Source organism: Balaenoptera ricei, chromosome 2 (assembly GCF_028023285.1).
Source record: "Balaenoptera ricei isolate mBalRic1 chromosome 2, mBalRic1.hap2, whole genome shotgun sequence".
Lineage (NCBI taxonomy): Eukaryota > Metazoa > Chordata > Mammalia > Artiodactyla > Balaenopteridae > Balaenoptera > Balaenoptera ricei.
Genome location: NC_082640.1, coordinates 175,445,719 through 175,466,359, shown reverse-complemented (window position 1 = coordinate 175,466,359; position 20,641 = coordinate 175,445,719). Strand labels below are relative to the sequence as shown.

The window sequence follows — 20,641 nt, the reverse complement described above, 5'->3', positions numbered from 1 at the left end:
AAACATATCTTTGTGAAATACAGTGATTGCTAAGTGAGTATCTTCTTTTCAAAATGTATACCAATGGAAGTTATTTTACTCGTATTATCCAAGCAAATGTCAATGCTTATCAATGAATGAGGGAAGCCTTGCCATTCTAAGTTGGATTTACGTCCAACTACATCCAATAATAGTGTTTATTTAATAATAAACACTTAATCCTTGCTCATTTCCAAATGTCACCCACAGGCAATTAGATTGGAATGTATTTCTTCCTGGAAAAGAATATTTCTTCTGTTAAGATTTATCCTCAAACAGATTGTTATGATCAAACTTATGACTCTATTTCTGTTTTCTATTATCATTCTTTTTCTATTTCTTTTCATTTTCATTTTCTGTATTCTTTACTTGGGTACTGTGCTAGTTTGCCAGGGCTGCCATAACAAAATACTATGGACTGAGTGGCTTAAACAACAGAAATTTATTTTCTCACAGTTCCAGAGGCTAGAAGCCAAGATCAAGGCACTGGACGGGTTGGTTTCTTCTAAGGCCTCTCTCCTTGGTCTGCACATGGCTGTCTTCTCCCTGTGTCTTCACATGGTCTTCCCTCTGTGTGTGTCTGTTTTCAAATTTCCTGTTGTTATATGACACTCATCATATTGGATTAGAGCCTACCCTAATGATCTCATCTTAACTTTTGCCTCTTTAAAGGCCTTATCTCCAAATACAATCACATTCTGAGATACTGGAGGTTAAGACCTCAACATATGGAGTAGACACAGTTCAGCCGATAACAGTTACTTTAAATAACCTTCATTTATTTGGATATTTCCAGGGTTCAACTTCACTGGCGTTTATTGTCTGGGGAGCATCGACTGAGTGTCTTGTTACAACATTCGTGCCAACGTTGAGAAGCAGCTGTAGTTATCTCAAGTCTATGCATCACATTCCTAGTGAAATTATCCCATTGGAGGACTGGATCAGTGGAGTTCACATGGACAGTCAGGGTTTTAATATGATCAAAGTTTTGCCAGTAAGAAACCTAAGCAGATTGTTTGAAGGGTACCAGTGATAGATTACTTTTGTATGATCGGCTGGCCATTCGGTCTTAGCATTTCTTTCCTGAAATGCTCAAAACAACCCAGTTATTTTTCAATCCTCATGTCGTTTTGAAGATATGATGACTAAAATGTGAAAACTTTCTGAAATAATGATTTTTCTTGGTAACTTAGTCTTATCATTATTAATATCACGTTTTATGCTATATTATGGTGGCATAATCTTGGGCTTTCACAATATATACAGTTATTTGCCCTTAAGTTGACTCATTCTCATCCTGAGCTGATATATCTTACAGGTCCCGTTTCAATGTAATAACAATTTTAATTTTTGCCTTGTCAGACTCTGTGACTCTTTTAAAAATATCTTTGTTAACTTATTACTTATAATTTTCTTTGTGACAAAAAAAAAAACCAAACTTGAAGAATTATTTACTAAATATGTCACTAAGCCTCTTTATAAGGTGTTTAAACTTTATTGCATTGACTTTATGACAGCTACTTTAGGTTCTAAAACTTTTTTCACTTATTTACACGGTCCAAGTTGTATTACCATGGGTTGAGGGAGTGCTGGAGAAAGAGAAATTTACTTAAATACCAGGAGCTGAAAGTGAAATATTTGTTTTGAATGCTTTTCTAGAAAATCAAGATTTTTAAATGAAAGACTTAGTAAATAATAATGAACTTTACACTAACTTTGTTTAATCATTTTCAGATAAACTACAGGCCTCCCTCTAATATGGGAATAGCTATTCCACTTACAGATAATTTTTATCATGCAGATCCTAGCAAACCCATACCAAGAAATCTATTTCACAAGTCAAAGGTAAATATTTTTTCTGTAGATATACTAGTATTCATTTGAATTCAAGAAATCATTCAGTAAAATTACAGATGGACAGACCTAGCTGTGGAGATTAAATGAGAAGGTGCATTAAGCATAATCCGCCCTGATAACATCACTACTTTTTCTCCTCCTCACCTTCCCTCTCCCCTTCCCCGCTCCATCTCCTCCCCCTCCCCTTCCCTCTCCTCCTCCCTCATTACTACTACTACTACTATTACTACTACTACTACTACTACTACTACTAATAATAATAATAATAATAATAATACTGCTATCCCTGTTCCTCCTACTACTTCTTTAGCCTTTTGTTCTCTTACTGCTACTCCTGGATACAGTTTTGGAACCAAGAGGTCTAAATGGACTCTTTCCCCTTGACCTCTCCCTAGCTCCCATTTGAATTTCAAAGAGCATAGGTAGAGTGAGAACATCGTTTTTTAAATGAAAGGGGCCTCAGACCCATCTCACAGCTCTGTGAAAGGAATGATGTCCAAAAGGAGAGAAGAGTGTTTGCTCCAACATAGACTCATTTGAACTGCCGAGGATCCGCCTAGAAAATAACCAAACCCCAGCAGCACTCTGCCTCTCTGGAGTCAGGGTGAGCAAGGTAGAACAGAGAGAAACCATTAGACTCAAAAGAAAAATACATCAGGACTTCCCTGGTGGTCCAGTGGTTAAGACTCCAAGCTCCCAATGCAGGGGGCCTGGGTTTGATCCCTAATCAGGGGAACTAGGTCCTGCATGCATGCCGCAACTAAGAAGCCCACATGCATATGTAACTAAAGATCCCGCGTGCCGCAATAAAGACCCAGTGCAGCCAAAATAAATAAATAAATAAATACTTTTTTTAAAAAAAGAAAAGTACATCATGGGGTGGCTTCCCAAGGAAACCTCACAGATACCTGTAACATCTCTCTCGAGAAAAACGCACCTAACTGCATATACATATGGACAAGCAGACATTCATATGCATTCATGAACATACACACACACACAAAGACAGAAAATGGTTGTTTCTTTTATTCAAAATTCTTCATCATCTTCCCATCTCATTCAGAGTAAAAGCCAAATTCTTACAATGGTTTATAAGGTCCTCTGTGGTTCAGCCTTGGCTTCACATCTGACCTGATTTCCCGCAGGTCACTCTGTTCTGCACACATTGGCCTCCTTGCTGTTCTTCAAGTATACCAGACCTATTTCCACCTCAGGGTCTTTAAGTTTCAAAAATGTCCTCTGTCTGGAATGTGCCAGATATCACATAGCGCATTCCATCACCATCTTCAGATTTTTGCTTAAATGTCACCATCATTGTGAGACCTTCCTTGGCCACTCTATTTAGAACTGTAACCTCCACCTCCACTGATGCCCACTCCTGTCCCCCTTCCCTGCCTTATTTTTCTTCACTGCACTTTTACAATTTTACATATTTTACCCATTTATTTATTGTATTTCATTAAAAGGTAAGCTACATAAAGCAGGGTTATTTTGGGGTTTTTTTTAATCTATTTTATTCTCTACAATATCTTTAGTACCCAGAAAAGTGCCCGACATAGGGAGTGCTTAAAAATTGTTCAACAAACGAATAATACACATTTATACACATATGATTACAGAGACACACACACACGAGGTTGACTTCTTGTTGAATCTTGGATTTCAGGGTAAGCAGCTCTGCTCCAGGCAATGAGCAACTCAAATACTGAATTCTTCAGTTGCAGTTTCTTCCAAAGATAAAGTCTGATATGTCACTAGATGCAAGCCTCCTCTATTGAAATATGAGTTTAATATATTTACATGGAAATCCTTCGTTTGGATTTTTTTTTTCTTCTGGAGTTTCTTGGGAGTTGAATAGGAAATGTATCTAATTTACACATAAGTAAATAACAGGTTTTGGGGGGGCACCTTTTATACATTCAACAAATGTTAATTTCAGCATTTCCAGAGTTATCAGACACTGTACAAACAGATATTCTCTGGGGAGACAACAGTGAACAAGATAAACATGACATCTTCGTGGATCTTTAATGGGGGAGAATAAGCTTTAAAAGTTACACAAATTAAATAGCATCATCTAGTGGAGCAGACTGCTCAAAATTTATGTAATTCTGCCTCTGATCACCTCAAAATATAACAGCTGGGAAAAAAAGTACATCTGAACCAACACTGTGACTTCTTGTTATGCTGGCATCATCCCCTTACTAGGCAATCATGTGTGATGTCATTCCAGATACAGAGTTGGCAGTTAGACTCTCCAAGGATAAGCAGACAACTGTAAAACACCAAATATTTGAAGAAAACGTCCACAATAAAAAAGAAGCATAAATCTAAACAACTAAAAAACTCATGCCTTGGAAAACAGTATCATAAATACAAGCAAACTTTAGAATAAGCAAAATAATTATTTCAGAACAGTTTCAGTCATATTGCAACCATGAAAAAAAAATTGGAGACAGACATCACACACACAAAAAAGATGTCAGAAATTTAAAATGTAATCGTGAAACAGCTCAAAAGATTGGAAGAGCTGAATGAACCTAACTAAGCAGCAAATTAGTTCTGAAATTAGATAGTGGTGATGACTGAATAACATTGTGAGTATACTAAAACCCACTGCATTGTACATTTGAAAATGGTAAATGTTATCTCAATAAAAAGAAGAAAAAAAGAAGCAATGAGGACGAGAATGGTAATCTTAAAAGAAGTAGAAAGAAGAATAACGTTTTTAGAAATAGAGTTGATTATCAAAATCAAAAGCCAGTTCTTTGAAAAAACGAATAAACCAATCTCTAGCAAGAGTGATCAAATGAAGAAATGAATGACAAGTGGATGGTTATAGTGGAGATTTTAAACAGCCTTAGTGACTGCTATGAGGAGAGATAAGTACAAAATAGTAGGTTTGGAGAGTATCCATAGTCGGCAGCCCATCATATCAAGTCTGTTCTTTTAGGTCTCAGTTTCCATGCCAGCGATGGAGGTGGGCATCTTAATTACTGCATTCAGAAAGACACAGGCTTTCTGGGTCCCATGCATGTTGACTATCAATGGCCCTGAGGTAAACTGGCAAGCAGCTGAGTGATACTTGGGTTCATTCCAAGCAAGGAGACAAAATTCAGAAATACTGTGCTTTTACCTTGTTATTAATGGATTTTTTCCCTTTTTAACTTCTCAGGGATTTTATTCATTCAGGCAACAAATATTTATTGCACATTTACTCAGTTTGCAGAAATCCTGCCACCAAAAAAAGCACATCAACCTATTTTAATTCTATTTGCAGAAATCTGGTAAATTCAAACAGTGTGCAAATGTGTCTACTCGGGAGGAGTGTAATTGCACAAATGATCAGAAGTTTTCACATGCTGTTGCTTTCTCAGACTGCAGAGAAAAGGTAAGATAATCTTTAATTTCCTGAGGACAGAGTATTTTCATATTAATAAGATTTTGAAATGCACATTTTGGTTAAACATGAAAACTAAGACATAGAAATACTGTTTTATTATGACATAGAATTAAATATGACATAGAGCTAAAAATATTTGAATTTAAATGTCCCCAGACATGGTAATTAACCTCATCTGTAGAATAGAATAATATCTGCATTGCCTTGTTCATTTCACAGGTTCTTATAAAGATACACACACACACATGCTTATATCTATATGAAAACAATGTATAACCTGTCAAACGTTACACTAGATTATGGTGAATATTGATTCACTTAAAAAAGTATTGACTATCAAACATGTATCAGGCTCTGAGAACATAGGACTTAAAGCTCAAGGTACTAGTGACAAAATAGAAGACAGTATAATATGTTGGTTAAGAGAATGGGTTCTGTGTCAAATACTTCATTCTGTTAGGCTCCAAACATTCAGACATATATCAAGTTGATGTTGGTATCTGCATTAGCTGACTTACCTGTGCACTTTGTATAACTTTCAAGTAGATCTATTTCAAAGGCCTTGTTGGACTGTATATGGCATTATTTTAAATTACTTTATACAAAGATAAAATCGCTTACTATAATATTGGGCATAGAGTCAACAGTCAATAAACTATGAGGGTTGCTATTGTATACCTCCACAACTCCACCCTTGCTGAATTCCAGTATTTCTTGAGCATTTACTGTCTACCATGTACTGCTCTAAGGCTTCTCCATAACTTGTCTCATTTCATTTGAGGCACAGAGAAGCCTGGTAATTTGCCAAAGACCACATCATTAATATGTGATGGAGCTAGATTTGAACTCCAGAGCCTGAGTTTAATGAGTGTGGTTGAAAGATCATGACTGGGAGAGCAGCCAGCAAAAGCAAGAAGAACTACAATCCTGCAACCTGTGGAACAAAAACCACATTCACAGAAAGATAGACAAGATGAAAAGACAGAGGGCTATGTACCAGATGAAGGAACGAGATAAAACCCCAGAAAAACAACTAAATGAAGTGGAGATAGGCAACCTTCCAGAAAAAGAATTCAGAATAATGATAGTGAAGATGATCCAGGACCTCGGAAAAACAATGGAGGCAAAGATCAAGAAGATGCAAGAAATGTTTAACAAAGACCTAGAAGAATTAAAGAACAAACAAACAGAGATGAACAATACAATAACTGAAATGAAAAATACACTAGAAGGAATCAATAGCAGAATAACTGAGGCAGAAGAATGGATAAGTGACCTGGAAGACAGAATGGTGGAATTCACTGCCATGGAACAGAATAAAGAGAAAAGAATGAAAAGAAATGAAGACAGCCTAAGAGACCTCTGGGACAACATTAAACACAACAATAGTTGCATTATAGGGGTCCCAGAAGGTGAAGAGAGAGAGAAAGGACCCGAGAAAATATTTGAAGAGATTATAGTCAAAAACTTCCCTAACATGGGAAAGGAAATAGCCACCCAAGTCCAGGAAGCACAGCAGGTCCCATACAGGATAAACCCAAGGAGAAACACGCTGAAACACATAGTAATCAAATTGGCAAAAATTAAAGACAAAGAAAAATTATTGAAAGCAGCAAGGGAAAAATGACAAATAACATACAAGGGAATGCCCATAAGGTTAACAGCTGATTGCTCAGCAGAAACTCTACAAGCCAGAAGGGAGTGGCATGATATACTTAAAGTGATGAAAGGGAAGAACCTAAAACCAAGATTACTCTACTCGGCAAGGATCTCATTCAGATTTGATGGAGAAATCAAAAGCTTTACAGACAAGCAAAAGCTAAGAGAATTCAGCACCACCAGACCAGCTCTACAACAAACGCTAAAGGAACTTCTCTAAGTGGGAAACACAAGAGAAGAAAAGGACCTGCAAAAACAAACCCAAAACAATTAATAAAATGGTCATAGGAACATACATATTGATAATTACCTTAAACGTGAATGGATTAAATGCTCCAACCAAAAGACACAGGCTTGCTGAATGGATACAAAAACAATACCCATCTATATGCTGTCTACAAGAGACCCACTTCAGACCTAGGGACACATACAGACTGAAAGTGAGGGGATGGAAAAAGATATTCCATGCAAATGGAAATCAAAAGAAAGCTGGAGTAGCAATTCTCATATCAGATAAAACAGACTTTAAAATGAAGAATGTTACAAGAGACAAGGAAGGACACTACATAATGATAAAGGGATCAATCGAAGAAGAAGAAGATATAACAATTATAAATATATATGCACCCAACATAGGAGCACCTCAATACATAAGGCAACTGCTAACAGCTCTAAAAGAGGAAAACAGCAGTAACACAATAATAGTGGGGGATTTTAACACCTCACCTACACCAATGGACAGATCATCCAAACAGAAAATTACTAAGGAAACACAAGCTTTAAATGACACAATAGACCAGATAGATTTAATCGATATTTATAGGACATTCCATCTCAAAACAGCAGATTACACGTTCTTCTCAAGTGCGCACAGAACATTCTCCAGGATAGATCACATCTTGGGTCACAAATCAAGCCTGAGTAAATTTAAGAAAATTGAAGTCATATCAAGCATCTTTTCTGACCACAATGCTATGAGATTAGAAATCAATTACAGGGGAAAAAACGGAAAATACACAAACACATGGAGGCTAAACAATACGTTACTAAATAACCAAGAGATCACTGAAGAAATCAAAGAGGAAATCAAAAAATACATAGAGACAAGTGACAATGAAAACACGACATTCCAAAACCTATGGGATGCAGCAAAAGCAGTTCTAAGAGGGAAGATTATAGCTCTACAAGCCTAACTCAAGAAACAAGAAAAATCTCAAGTAAACAATCTAACCTTACACCTAAAGGAACTAGAGAAAGAAGAACAAACAAAACCCAAAGTTAGCAGAAGGAAAGAAATCATAAAGATCAGAGCAGAAATAAATGAAATAGAAACAAAGAAAACAATAGCAAAGATCAATAAAACTAAAAGCTGCTTCTTTGAGAAGATAAACAAAATTGATAAACCATTAGCCAGACTCATCAAGAAAAAGAGGGAGAGGACTCAAATCAATAAAATTAGAGATGAAAAAGGAGAAGTTACAACAGGCACCACAGAAATACAAAGCATCCTAAGAGACTACTACAAGCAACTCTATGCCAATAAAATGGACAACCTGGAAGAAATGGACAAATTCTTAGAAAGGTATAACCTTCCAAGACTGAACCAGGAAGAAATAGAAAATATGAACAGACCAGTTACAAGTAATGAAATTGAAACTGTGATTAAAAATCTTCCAACAAACAAAAGTCCAGGACCAGATGGCTTCACAGGTGAATTCTATCAAACATTTAGAGAAGAGCTAGCACCCATCCTTCTCAAACTCTTCCAAAAAATTGCAGAGGAAGGAACACTCCCAAACTCATTCTATGAGGCCACCATCACCCCGATACCAAAATCAGACAAAGATACTACAAAAAAAGAAAATTACAGACCAATATCACTGATGAATATAGATGCAGATATCCTCAACAAAATACTAGCAAACAGAATCCAACAACACATTGAAAGGATCATACACCAAGGACAAGTGGGATTTATCCCAGGGATGCAAGGATTCTTCAATATATGCAAATCAATCAATGTGATACACCATATTAACAAATTGAAGAATAAAACCCATATGATCATCTCAATAGATGCAGAAAAAGCTTTTGACAAAATTCAACACCCATTTATGTTAAAAAAAAAAAAAAAAAAAACTCTCCAGAAAGTAGGCATAGAGGGAACCTGCCTCAACATAATAAAGGCCATATACGACAAACCCACAGCAAACATCATTCTCAATGGTGAAAAATTGCAAGCATTTCCTCTAAGATCAGGAACAAGAAAAAGATGTCCACGCTCACCACTATTATTCAGCATAGTTTTAGAAGTCCTAGCCTCAGCAATCAGAGAAGAAAAAGAAATAAAAGGAATACAAATTGGAAAAGAAGAAGTAAAACTGTCACTGTTTGCAGATGACATGATACTATACATAGAGAATCCTAAAGATGCCACCAGAAAACTACCAGAGCTAATCAATGAATTTGGTAAAGTTGCAGGATACAAAATTAATGCACAGAAATCTCTTGCATTCCTATATACTAATGATGAAAAATCTGAAAGAGAAATTAAGGGAACACTCCCATTTACCACTGCAACAAAAAGAATAAAATACCTAGGAATAAACCTACCTAGGGAAACAAAAGACCTGTATGCAGAAAACTATAAGACACTGATGAAAGAAATTAAAGATGATACCAACAGAGGGAGAGATATACCATGTTCTTAGATTGGAAGAATCAATATTGTGAAAATGAGTATACTACCCAAAGCAATCTACAGATTCAATGCAATCCCTATCAAATTACCAATGGCATTTTTTACAGAACTAGAACAAAAAATCTTAAAATTTGTATGGAGACACGAAAGACCCTGAATAGCCAAAGCAGTCTTGAGGGAAAAAAGCGGAGCTGGAGGAATCAGACTCCCTGACTTCAGACTATACTACAAAGCTACAGTAATCAAGACAATATGGTACTGGCACAAAAACAGAAATATAGATCAATGGAACAAGATAGAAAGCCCAGAGATAAACCCAAGCACCTGTGGTCAACTAATCTATGACAAAGGAGGCAAGGATATACAATGGAGAAAAGACAGTCTCTTCAATAAGTGGTGCTGGGAAAACTGGACAGCTACAAGTAAAAGAATGAAATTAGAACACTCCCTCACACCATACACAAAAATAAACTCAAAATGGATTAGAGACCTAAATGTAAGTCCGAACACTATAAAACTCTTAGAGGAAAACATAGGAAGAACACTCTTTGACATAAATCACAGCAAGATATTTTTTGATCCACCTCCTAGAGTAATGGAAATAAAAACAAAAATAAACAAATGGGATCTAATGAAACTTAAAAGCTTTTGCACAGCAAAGGAAACCATAAACAAGACGAAAAGACACCCCTCAGAATCCGAGAAAATATTTGCAAATGAATCAACAGACAAAGGATTAATCTCCAAAATATATAAACAGCTCATGCAGCTCAATATTAAAAAAACAACCCAATCCAAAAATGAGCAGAAGACCTAAATAGACATTTCTCCAAAGAAGACATACAGATGGCCAAGAAGCACATGAAAAGCTCAACATCACTAATTATTAGAGAAATGCAAATCAAAACTACAATGAGGTATCACCTCACACCAGTTAGAATGGACATCATCAGAAAATCTACAAACAACAAATGCTGGAGAGGGTGTGGAGAAAAGGGAACTCTCTTGCACTGTTGGTGGGAATGTAAATTGATAGAGCCACTATGGAGAACAGTATGGAGATTCCTTAAAAAACTAAAAGTAGAATTACCATATTGACCCAGCAATCCCACTACTGGGCATATACCCAGAGAAAACCATAATTCAAAAAGACACATGCACCCCAACGTTCATTGCAGCACTATTTACAATAGCCAGGACATGGAAGCAACCTAAATGCCTGTCGACAGACGAATGGATAAAGAAGTTGTGGTACATATATACATTGGAATATTACTCAGCCATAAAAAGGAACGAAATTGGGTCATTTATAGAGACGTGGATGGATCTAGAGACTTTCATACAGAGTGAAGTAAGTCAGAAAGAAAAACAAATATCGTATATTAACGCATATATGTGGAACCTAGAAGAATGGCACAGATGAACCGGTTTGCAGGGCAGAAATTGAGACACAGATGTAGAGAACAAAAGTATGGACACCAAGGGGGGAAAGTGGCAAGGGGCGGTGGTGATGGTGGGATGAATTGGGAGATTGGGATTGACATGTATACACTGATGTGTATAAAATGGATGACTAATAAGAACCTGCTGTCTAAAATAATAAATAAAATTAAATTAAATTTAAAAAAAAAAAAGATCATGACTGGCAGGGAGAGGGCCGTTAAGGGATTTGGGCAAGACCCAGTTCATGCAGTATCTTAGGGTATATGGGTTGGCCGAAAAAGTGTGGATACCATAATAGCAAATTCCTGTGAAAAAAGGCCGACAGAAAGTCATGAGTTTTGTTACTACAGTCTTTGTGCACTACTTTTGGAGTTCACAGTGATTCTACTATAAGACAGATTTTTTTTTTTTATACTCTGAGAAGGCAGAAACCCTCAGAAGCACATTTCATATAGAATAGACAAATTCTTGGGAATACATCTATTCATTCTTTACCAGGAAATGAAGAGTTAGTATTGAATTTTCCAAATTTACTTTCATTCTTGGCATTTGCATTTTAGGTTCCTCGTTTTAAGTTTCCAGTTACACAATATCCAATTTCTTTGAAAATTTACAGTGAGGATGGACATATCCCAGTGGAAACTCCATACCTGGTTACTGTGACTGAAGTGAATAACAGGGAAAACTGGAACCTAAGTAAGGTTTGCTTTCTTCTACAATTATTACAGCTATGCGTACTATTGTTATTATGTAGAGAAGTGGTTTACAAAACTGTTTACACAAAAGATAGCCGAGAGTTCTTTGGAAAAGAAGTCGAATCAGTTGTCATGTTGCTGTTCACGCTGCTTCTATCATCTCACACTTCTTTTTTTATTTTTTGAAGTATAGGTGATTTACAATATCATGTTAGTTTCAGGTGTACAGCACAGTGATTCAGTTATACATACATATATATATTCTTTTTCAGATTCTTTTCCCTTATAAGTTGTTAAAAAGTATTGAGTAGAGTTCCCTGTGCTATACAGTAGGTCCTTGTTGGTTACCTATTTTATATATAGTACTGTGTATATGTTAATCCCCACCTTCTAATTTATCCCCTCTCCACCTGCTTCCCCTTTGGTAACCATAAGTTTGTTTTCTATGTCTGTGTGTCTCACACTTATTTCATCATCACTTCCAGTGACCTGGACTCAGAGCCATTATGTAGATTAGCAGCAAAAATGATTGAATTTGTGCTACACGTTGGTCTGGTGTCTCCTTTCATTGCTTTTGCAATGTTATGAAGGAAGATATAAAACGTGTTGCCACATTATCTATAAGATCTATCTTCTAATTATATGAGAAAAGTTTCTTAAATATTTTATGGTAAAATAATTGAAAGGATGCAGCAGTATTTCTAAGTAAGTAAAATGAAATCTACCACAATTCAGTTTTACCTCAAATATATAATTTTTTGTTGCACATTTGTGTTTGTTCACGAATGTGTACTTTTAAGGAGATAAATAGGTAGATAGATTGATAGATCAATAGATAGAGTTAAATGAAATTTCCAAATGTTATCAAACATCCAGACATTTGGTATTCAGTAAGAGTCTTACTCTGCCCAACATATGCATTTTTGAATTGAAAAACTGAGCAAAGAGAACTAGTAAATATTTTGCTTTAACTAACATCCTCATTTTCTGTGGTGTGCTGGAGCCTGCTCTTTTTGAGCACTGATTGTTAAATATTCAAGCATATGGCATACTGGTTGTTAAACCATTCATTGCTTAAAATTAGCCATGATGATATTCACATCCTGTATGGAGAAAAGGGAACCCTCCTACACTGTTGATGGGAATGAAAATTGGTGCAGCCACTATGGAGAACAGTATGGAGGTTCCTTAAAAACCTAAAACTAGAACTACCATATAACCCAGCAATCCCACTCCTGGGCATGTAGCCCAACAAAACTATAATTCAAAAAGATACATGCACCCCTATTTTCATAGCAGCACTATTTGCAAGAGCCAAGACATGGAAGCAAGCTAAATGTCCACGGACGGATGAAGAAGATGTGACATATATATATATATACACACACATACACACACACACACAATGGAATATTACTCAGCTATAAAAAAGAATGAAATAATGCCATTTGCAGCAATGTGGATGGACCTAGAGATTATCATACTAAGCGAAGTAAGAAAAAGACAAATATCATATGATATCACTTATGTGTGGAATCTAGAATATGACACAAATGAACTTATTTACAAAACAGAAACAGACTCACAGACATAGAAAACAAATTTATGGTCACCAAAGGGGAAAGGAGGTGGGAGAGGGATAAATTAGGAGTTTGAGATTAGCAGATACACACTACTGTATACAAACTAAATAAATAAATAACAAGTCCTACTGTATAGCACAGGGAACTATACTCAATATCCTATAATAACTTAGAGAAGAATATGAAAAATTATTTATATATATAAAAATATATATATATAACTGAATTACTTTGCTATATACCAGAAACTAACATAACATTGTAAATCAACTATACTTCAATTAAAAAAATTCACACCCTGAAAATTGGCAAACGCTACAGTCGGAGCTTTTTTTTACCCCTCTAGATCCCATGTACCTTTACACCACTGCCATTTCTAACCCCCACACTACATGTGTGGTTTTAGAAAGAATTACAAGAAGATAGGAGTAACTGATCACTTCTTTCAGAAAAGATTTAAGTGATCTTATTGTGGAACTTCTCTGCTACCTTACTGGAAATCATTTACCAACTGCTAAGGTAGTCCTGAAATTATCTCATTGCCAAATACCCAAAATATCTGCAGGTCAGGATAGTCATAAGCATAGGGCAGGAAAGAAAGGTCAGCATGAATTAAGGTGGTAAGAGGTCATCCTTCTTGACGATGCCCCTGAGAAGATGCAGTGTCAGATGCTAGGCCTAATTTCCTCTAAATATATTCTCCACAGAGTCAAGCAGAACTAAAATTATGTATAATTTAGCCATGTTATGGAGTGGAATCTTTCATTGTACCTTACTGTATTTAAGAAGCTTTACACAGAATGAGAAAATAGCATACATGTGCTTAAAATATACTTTGTGTAATTTTAGAACACACTGTGCCAGAAAATGTAAAAAAAATGAAAGACTACTTAGAATCGATTCTTCATGCTCCAGTGTATAATCCTTTAGGCCTCAACCTAAGTATAAAGGTAAGTTGACAGCATTTTTATTTTTCCTGTTTTGAGTTTACATAAAACCTGTATGTCTTTGGTTTTAGTTTTAAAGGATAGGTATCCGTGAATGGTGGAAATAGCATCGCTATTTGGAGTTTATTTTTCCTCCATTTCCCTTGATGCTATTATAATATTTCTAAAGATATCTGAATGTTGAATTTAACATTAACTTACCATTTTTTGAGCTAAAATGCAAGACTAATAGATTATCAAGGTGGAGCAGAAAAGGTGTTTCCAAAAGTTAGGGGGAAATGGGCTCAGTAATCTTCACCTGGACATGTACAGACACATGTCTTCTGGGTTCAGCTGCCCCTAAGAACACATCAAGTTGACATAATCTAGGTGATTGTTGTGAAAGCCAATAAAAGTTAGGGGACATCTCAAAACCATGAATATGTGGATTAGCCCAAAGTACTCATCAAGGCCATGTTAGATTTTATGTTTCTGTTTCTTCATTCAAAAAGAAAAAAGTGTCAGCTATCGAATCCCTCTGTTTCTAACTCTTGTCCTTCTCCCTCCATTTTTATTTTGATACATGAAGTATATGCCCAAGAACCTTAGAAAAGAGGTTGGAATTTTTCTATGCAGAATCTGTAGGGAAAGTGGCCCCAGTGTATATTTTTACTTAAAGGAACATACATGTCAATGTTGCTAATGCCTGGTGTGTTTCTTCCACAGGGCTCTGAGCTCTTTCACTTCAGAGTGTCTGTTGTTCCGGGGGTCTCGTTTTGTAACTTAGGTGAAGAATTTCAGGTATAGTGAAGGCACAGGTATCCAGTGGTATCCAAGGGAGTGATGGCTGGGGATGTAATATGACAGGCATCCGTCCAGGAGACACTTAAGAGAAAAAAATGGCAGAATTTGTATGATAGACAAGACCTGGAGATGGGGGACCCTGGAGACTGGTGGTGACATTATCAGCAGTGCTGAAGTTAGGGCCCTTGATAGGTTGCAGGACCAGTTAATGCTGGGAAAATTTTAATAAGTGCCTGTATTTGTTTTTGTTCCCTCTCCACCTTCCATATTTAGCTTGGTTTTCTGACACTACCCCCCACCCCGCCAACTCCCCACAGAGACCTATGTCTGTAACACTTTAGTTTCCAGTATTACCCTCCCTTTGGTTATTTGCATTGTAAGGGTAGAGTCTTAAATACTCCCAAAGCCGTCAAGATCCAAAAGAATTGGAAACCAAAATCAGTCTCTCCAAATCACCCTATGATGTTCAATGACTCATTTTTGTTTATTCATGTAGTGATATCTGCTGCCTGTGGCGGGTGGGAAGGAATAAGGATTTGATTAAATTGATTAATGGCTCATTCATTGTCAAATACTGTTACCACATTATCAAAAACAAAATCTCTTACTCTCTCTTTTTTCCTTTTTCTGTCCTGGCCCTGCCTCAGAAATGAATCTGCACAACTGTGGTGACGGGTGCCATGGCAGCAGTGCAGACATCTAAGACCCTGAGAAAAAATCCATCCCACTAGACCTAGGAAAAGAAGCATCTGTCGTATGAGGAGCATGAGAGAAAATCCCCATTATTTTTCTCTCTTTTTTCTCATCTCTTTGTCCCAAGGTCAGCCCCAGTTTCATGGAACAGCACAGTAGTACAGAAGGCTAAAACTCTAATGAATCCCAGCTTTCTTCCCAGAGGACTAAGGAAAAGGGCCTCTAGGAGTAGAGAGTATGGGGGAAATCCCTAAGAGAAGAGAGCTGGAGGAGGAGATTCCTAATTGTGTATATGTACTAGTGCAAGTACCAAGCAGCACACGAGTAGAACACACCTAAAGAAGCTTATCAAAGGCTTCAAAATAAAACGACAATATAAACACCCACTTAAGTTCCCCTAAGTGGCAAAGGAGACAGGAAGACATGATAGCATAGCTAAGGCTTTTTTTGAAAACTGAGCAGACATTGGAGCCATACCCACAGACAGTAAGGCATTACTTGTGATCTGAATGCAACCAGTGTGATTGACTGCTGAAACAGACAAAAAATTCAACATTTTCCAGAGAATTTTTAACAGGACCCAAAGTCTCTAAACATAATATCTTAAATATCCAGGATACAATCCAAAGTTACTCAGTATACCAAGAATTAAGAAAATATAAGCAATTCAGGGAAAGAAAAGACAATCAGCAAATGATAGCAAATGGAATTATCAAGACAGATATTTTAAACCAGCTATTATAACCATGCTCTAGGTAAAGGCAAGCACTTTTGAAATGAATGGAAAGGGAAAGGAAGAAATTCTCAGCAGAGAAATAGAAGCTATTTAAAAAAAAAAAACCCAATGGAAATTTTAGAACTGAAAAATACAAATATTTAAAATTTTAAAATCACTGGATGGACTCAATAGCAGAATGGGTATTGCAGAGAAAAGAATCAGTGAATTTGAAAATAAATCAGTAAAAATTCAACCTGAAGAAAAAAGATTTTAAAAAGAATAGCCTCAAGGATCTATGTGACAGTATCAAAAGGTCTAACATTTATGTCACCAGAGTCCATGAAGGAGAGGAAAAAAGAGATTAGTACAGGAAAAAAAAAGAAGAAAAAGCTGAAGAAATTAAGGCTGAAAATGTCCTAAATTTGGTGAACACAAAATTGACAAGTTCAAGAAGCTTAATGAATCCCAAACAAGTGAACTTAAAAAAAAAATCATGCCTAAACACTACACCTGAATGCCTAAATCATAATCAAACTACTAAAAATCAAAGACAAAGAAAAATCTTGAAAGCAGCCAGAGAAAAACACTACATGTAAGTGAACAACAATTTGAATGACTGCTGATTTCTCATCAGAAACCACAGAAAAGAAAGTTGTACAACATCCTTAATGTACTGGGGACAGTTGTAGTGTAGGGAAGAAGGACTGTCAACCCAGAACTCTATAGCTAGTGAAAATATCCTTGAGGAATGAGGGGAAAATAAAGGTCATTTTCAGATGAAGGAAAAATAAGATAATCCACTGTAGGCAGAACTTCTTTGAAAAAATGCCTAAGGAAGTTCTTCAGGCTAAAAAGAAGTGTCAACAGAGAGAAACAAAGCTTCAGGAATGAAGGAAGAACCACGAAAATGAATACAAGAAAAATAGGAAGTGATTGCATAGTTAATAAAGGAAGAGAATCATTAAGAAACAATAGAAAAAGACAAAGGTTCCTGAAATCTACTTTTGCAAGTATCCTGAAACAATGGAATGCAAAGCATGATCTTGGATTTTCTCTCATTCTAAAGGACATTATTGGAATCATTGATAAAATTTGAGTAAAATCTGGAGATTAGATAATAGCGTTGTCTCAGAGTTAATATCCTGGTTTTGATAACTGCACTCTGGTTAAGTGAATTCTTTGCGTTAAAGAAGTACAAATTGAAGTGTTTTGATGATAAAAAGACATTGTGTCTAGAACATACTCTTTTATGATTCTGGGGTTCAACTTTTTTTTAGACATGGCATGGAATATTTAGATAATCATAGAAGATTGGGAGGGAAACATTTAAGAAAAAACTGTTTTCAAGAACTTTAGAGATAGCAGTTTAGCTGGAGAACACAGGATTCACAGGTGATAGAGGTTTCTACTCTTAGAAATATAATAGACGACTTAAGCAAGTGAAATTTTTATATCTTCTGATAAGGTGACTGAAATTTTGTTTTAGGCAGAAATGGGTAAGGAAGGCATTCTGGGTGGAAAGAATAACAGCAGCAAAGACACAGATATAGGAAGTCATAAAGCAATCTCTTCAATAGTAGATCCATTTGGCTGGAATGTAAGGTTATATATAAGAAAGTGGGTAGGTTAGGGTCCCATTGTGGGAGACCTTGAATGTCTGAATGAGAACTTTGGAACATTCCTGTCAACAATGAGAAACTATTAAACACTTTTGAAAAGGGGTGTTCAGGGATGAGCACATGATCCTACGCCTGCCCAAACAGAGTGAATCACAGGACTTTTGCTCAAAGTGCTGGGACATGGACTTGCTCTTTCTTAATGACATTGAACAAGGAAGTTTGCAGCCCCAGGAGCTACTGTCAGCCACAAGGACTGTTGGGACTATGGAGGGAGTTATCCAACACTGAGGAAGCAGAACAGAAAAAAAGATAGATTATGATTACAATGGGTGGTTTCCTCTGGCTCTTCCTAACTTTAGCATAGAAAAGAAAATTCAGTTTTGAGATTACAGGTAGCGCACAATTGTCTCTCTCGTTTACCACAAACAGACTAGATCATTCTTACAAAGCTAATTATCCAACCTCCTCTGATGGGCCACCTTTAAAAGAAAGATTTTTGGTATCTTGTAGCACCATATTGAAAACCACAAGTAGCATATCATATCCAATATGTAATATTTGTCTATCAAATCCCCAATAATTCCAGTAGCATTGGGCACATTGTCTGAGCCTCCAAGTACAATAGGACATGGTTAAACCGGCTAGTCCATTACCATGAAGATAATTATCTTCCCAGATTGGAAAGCACAGTTTCTCACTGCTTTCCACACCACTTGGCCAGAGCCACCTTCTAAATTCTGTGGCTTACAATACTCCATTTCTGGTACCAGTTCTATATAGCCAGGATTCTTCTCGTCACAAATGAAGCAATCTCTCTTTGTTTAAAAAAAAATTTTATAGACAGACTGATGTTTTATAAAGATTAATCTGGCAATGTTATTATGTCAACATGAATTGACAGCATGGAAAGCTGTTAGGGGAGCTTATTTATACAAAGTGAGGTATTAAAACTCACAATAGCAGTAACAAAAGTGGAATAGAAAGAATGAATGTGAGAGAAATTATAAAAGAATTCATAGCTTATGGGACTGTTTCTTAAAAACCAGATACATCCTTAGGTCACTGGGAGGATGGAGATACCTTTAACTTGATCTATACCCTAAAGCAGCTTTTTAATCCTTTATCTTGTCCTGACATTTTCCCACATTCCTGCCACCCTGTTTTCATTCATCTCTACTTTCTTCTACCTCCAAAGATGATCTTCCTTCCTACTTCACTGGGAAAACATAAGCTTGAACCACCTTATTCTCCATATGCCCACACTTCTACTTATAACGTCTATGGCACCCATCTTTGCCTCTAGTCTCAGAGAAAAAGACGACTCTGTGCCTCTGTCAATGATCCTGTCTCCCCTCCAGGAACTTGTTTTTATTAATTAGCCATTCAGGCAGAGGAAACATTTTGAATATACAGAAATTTCCCAATGTCAGCACTTGTACAGAGGATTTCTAAAGAGAGGATAGTTTGGAAGAGCCCATGCTTATTCCCTCTACCTTGAATGTACCTTCTCCTCCTTCTCTTATTCTTCAAGACCCAGCTCAGGAAGCACATTACCTGATAACGCTAAGCAGTTAGGCACTTCTAAGCATGTTCCCACAGCACTTTACCTGTTCCTCTGTAACTGAACACAGAATGTTTTCCTGCTGTGTAAGTGTTCTATCTGCCCGCCTCTGCCACTAAAGACATAGGATAAAGGAATAGGATATAAATCGAATTCCTATTCCCTGTGTATCATGTGGAAATTCACCACCTGTCAAATTGTCAAGAGACTGTAAGCTTTGTGGAAGCTAAATATCTATATCAGTCTGGACGGAATGTTGCTAAATGACTAACAATGTCTCCACCACTGTGGGAATCATGTCAAGTTCAGCGTTTTGAATTACTGGGTTCAGAAAGCTTAAAGACTTTGCTTTTTCTGTTGCAGATTTATGTTGACGAAGCCCCTCTGCCATTTCCAGGACACACACTTATTGCCCTCGCAGCAGCTGTACTGCTAGGGGGATTAATTTTTATAGCATTTATGTTCCAAATACATAACATCCACCCATGGGATACATGCAAAAAATTGATGAGGACAAACAATATGAATTCAACAAATATTACTGGTAATTAGCTGGCTCATCGACTGAAAATCTGAATAGTGAACAAATGGTAATCATAATTTTCTCTTTATTTCCGAGTTTCATTAGACAACTCCTGGAAAAAAATATATTTAAATGTTAATGTAAAAACTAGCTAAAATACTATAGAATTACCATTTTAACTCAAATTGCTATTTGTCAACATGTTTACCATTCCATTCTCTTATTTTGAATACATGGAAAATTTCTTATGTCAACACTTATAATAGAGGATTTTCCTTGAGGTTTTTAGAAAAATACAAAATGATAACCATCTCTGTGTGGAATGGGTTTTCTGTATTTTTCAGCTTTTGTTGACTGGAGCCCATTCTGGGCCTTGCCCTTTTCAGATTGGAATATGAGTAGAATGCAATCCTGCCAGGGAAAGATAGGTGATAAAGG

The 20,641-nt window shown here is 36.4% G+C and overlaps 1 protein-coding gene across 1 annotated transcript in view; it reads left to right on the top strand.

The window, feature by feature from the left end:
• CATSPERB (cation channel sperm associated auxiliary subunit beta) overlaps window positions 1-20,232 on the top strand; it is a 138,279-nt gene extending 118,047 nt beyond the window's left edge. Inside the window, exons 22-28 of the mRNA XM_059915818.1 lie at window positions 815-1,012; window positions 1,753-1,863; window positions 5,156-5,266; window positions 11,642-11,777; window positions 14,209-14,309; window positions 15,012-15,086; window positions 20,044-20,232. Coding sequence (XP_059771801.1) covers window positions 815-1,012; window positions 1,753-1,863; window positions 5,156-5,266; window positions 11,642-11,777; window positions 14,209-14,309; window positions 15,012-15,086; window positions 20,044-20,232 — 921 coding nt within the window. The remainder of the gene's footprint in view (window positions 1-814; window positions 1,013-1,752; window positions 1,864-5,155; window positions 5,267-11,641; window positions 11,778-14,208; window positions 14,310-15,011; window positions 15,087-20,043) is intronic.
• Window positions 20,233-20,641: the final 409 nt, after the last annotated feature.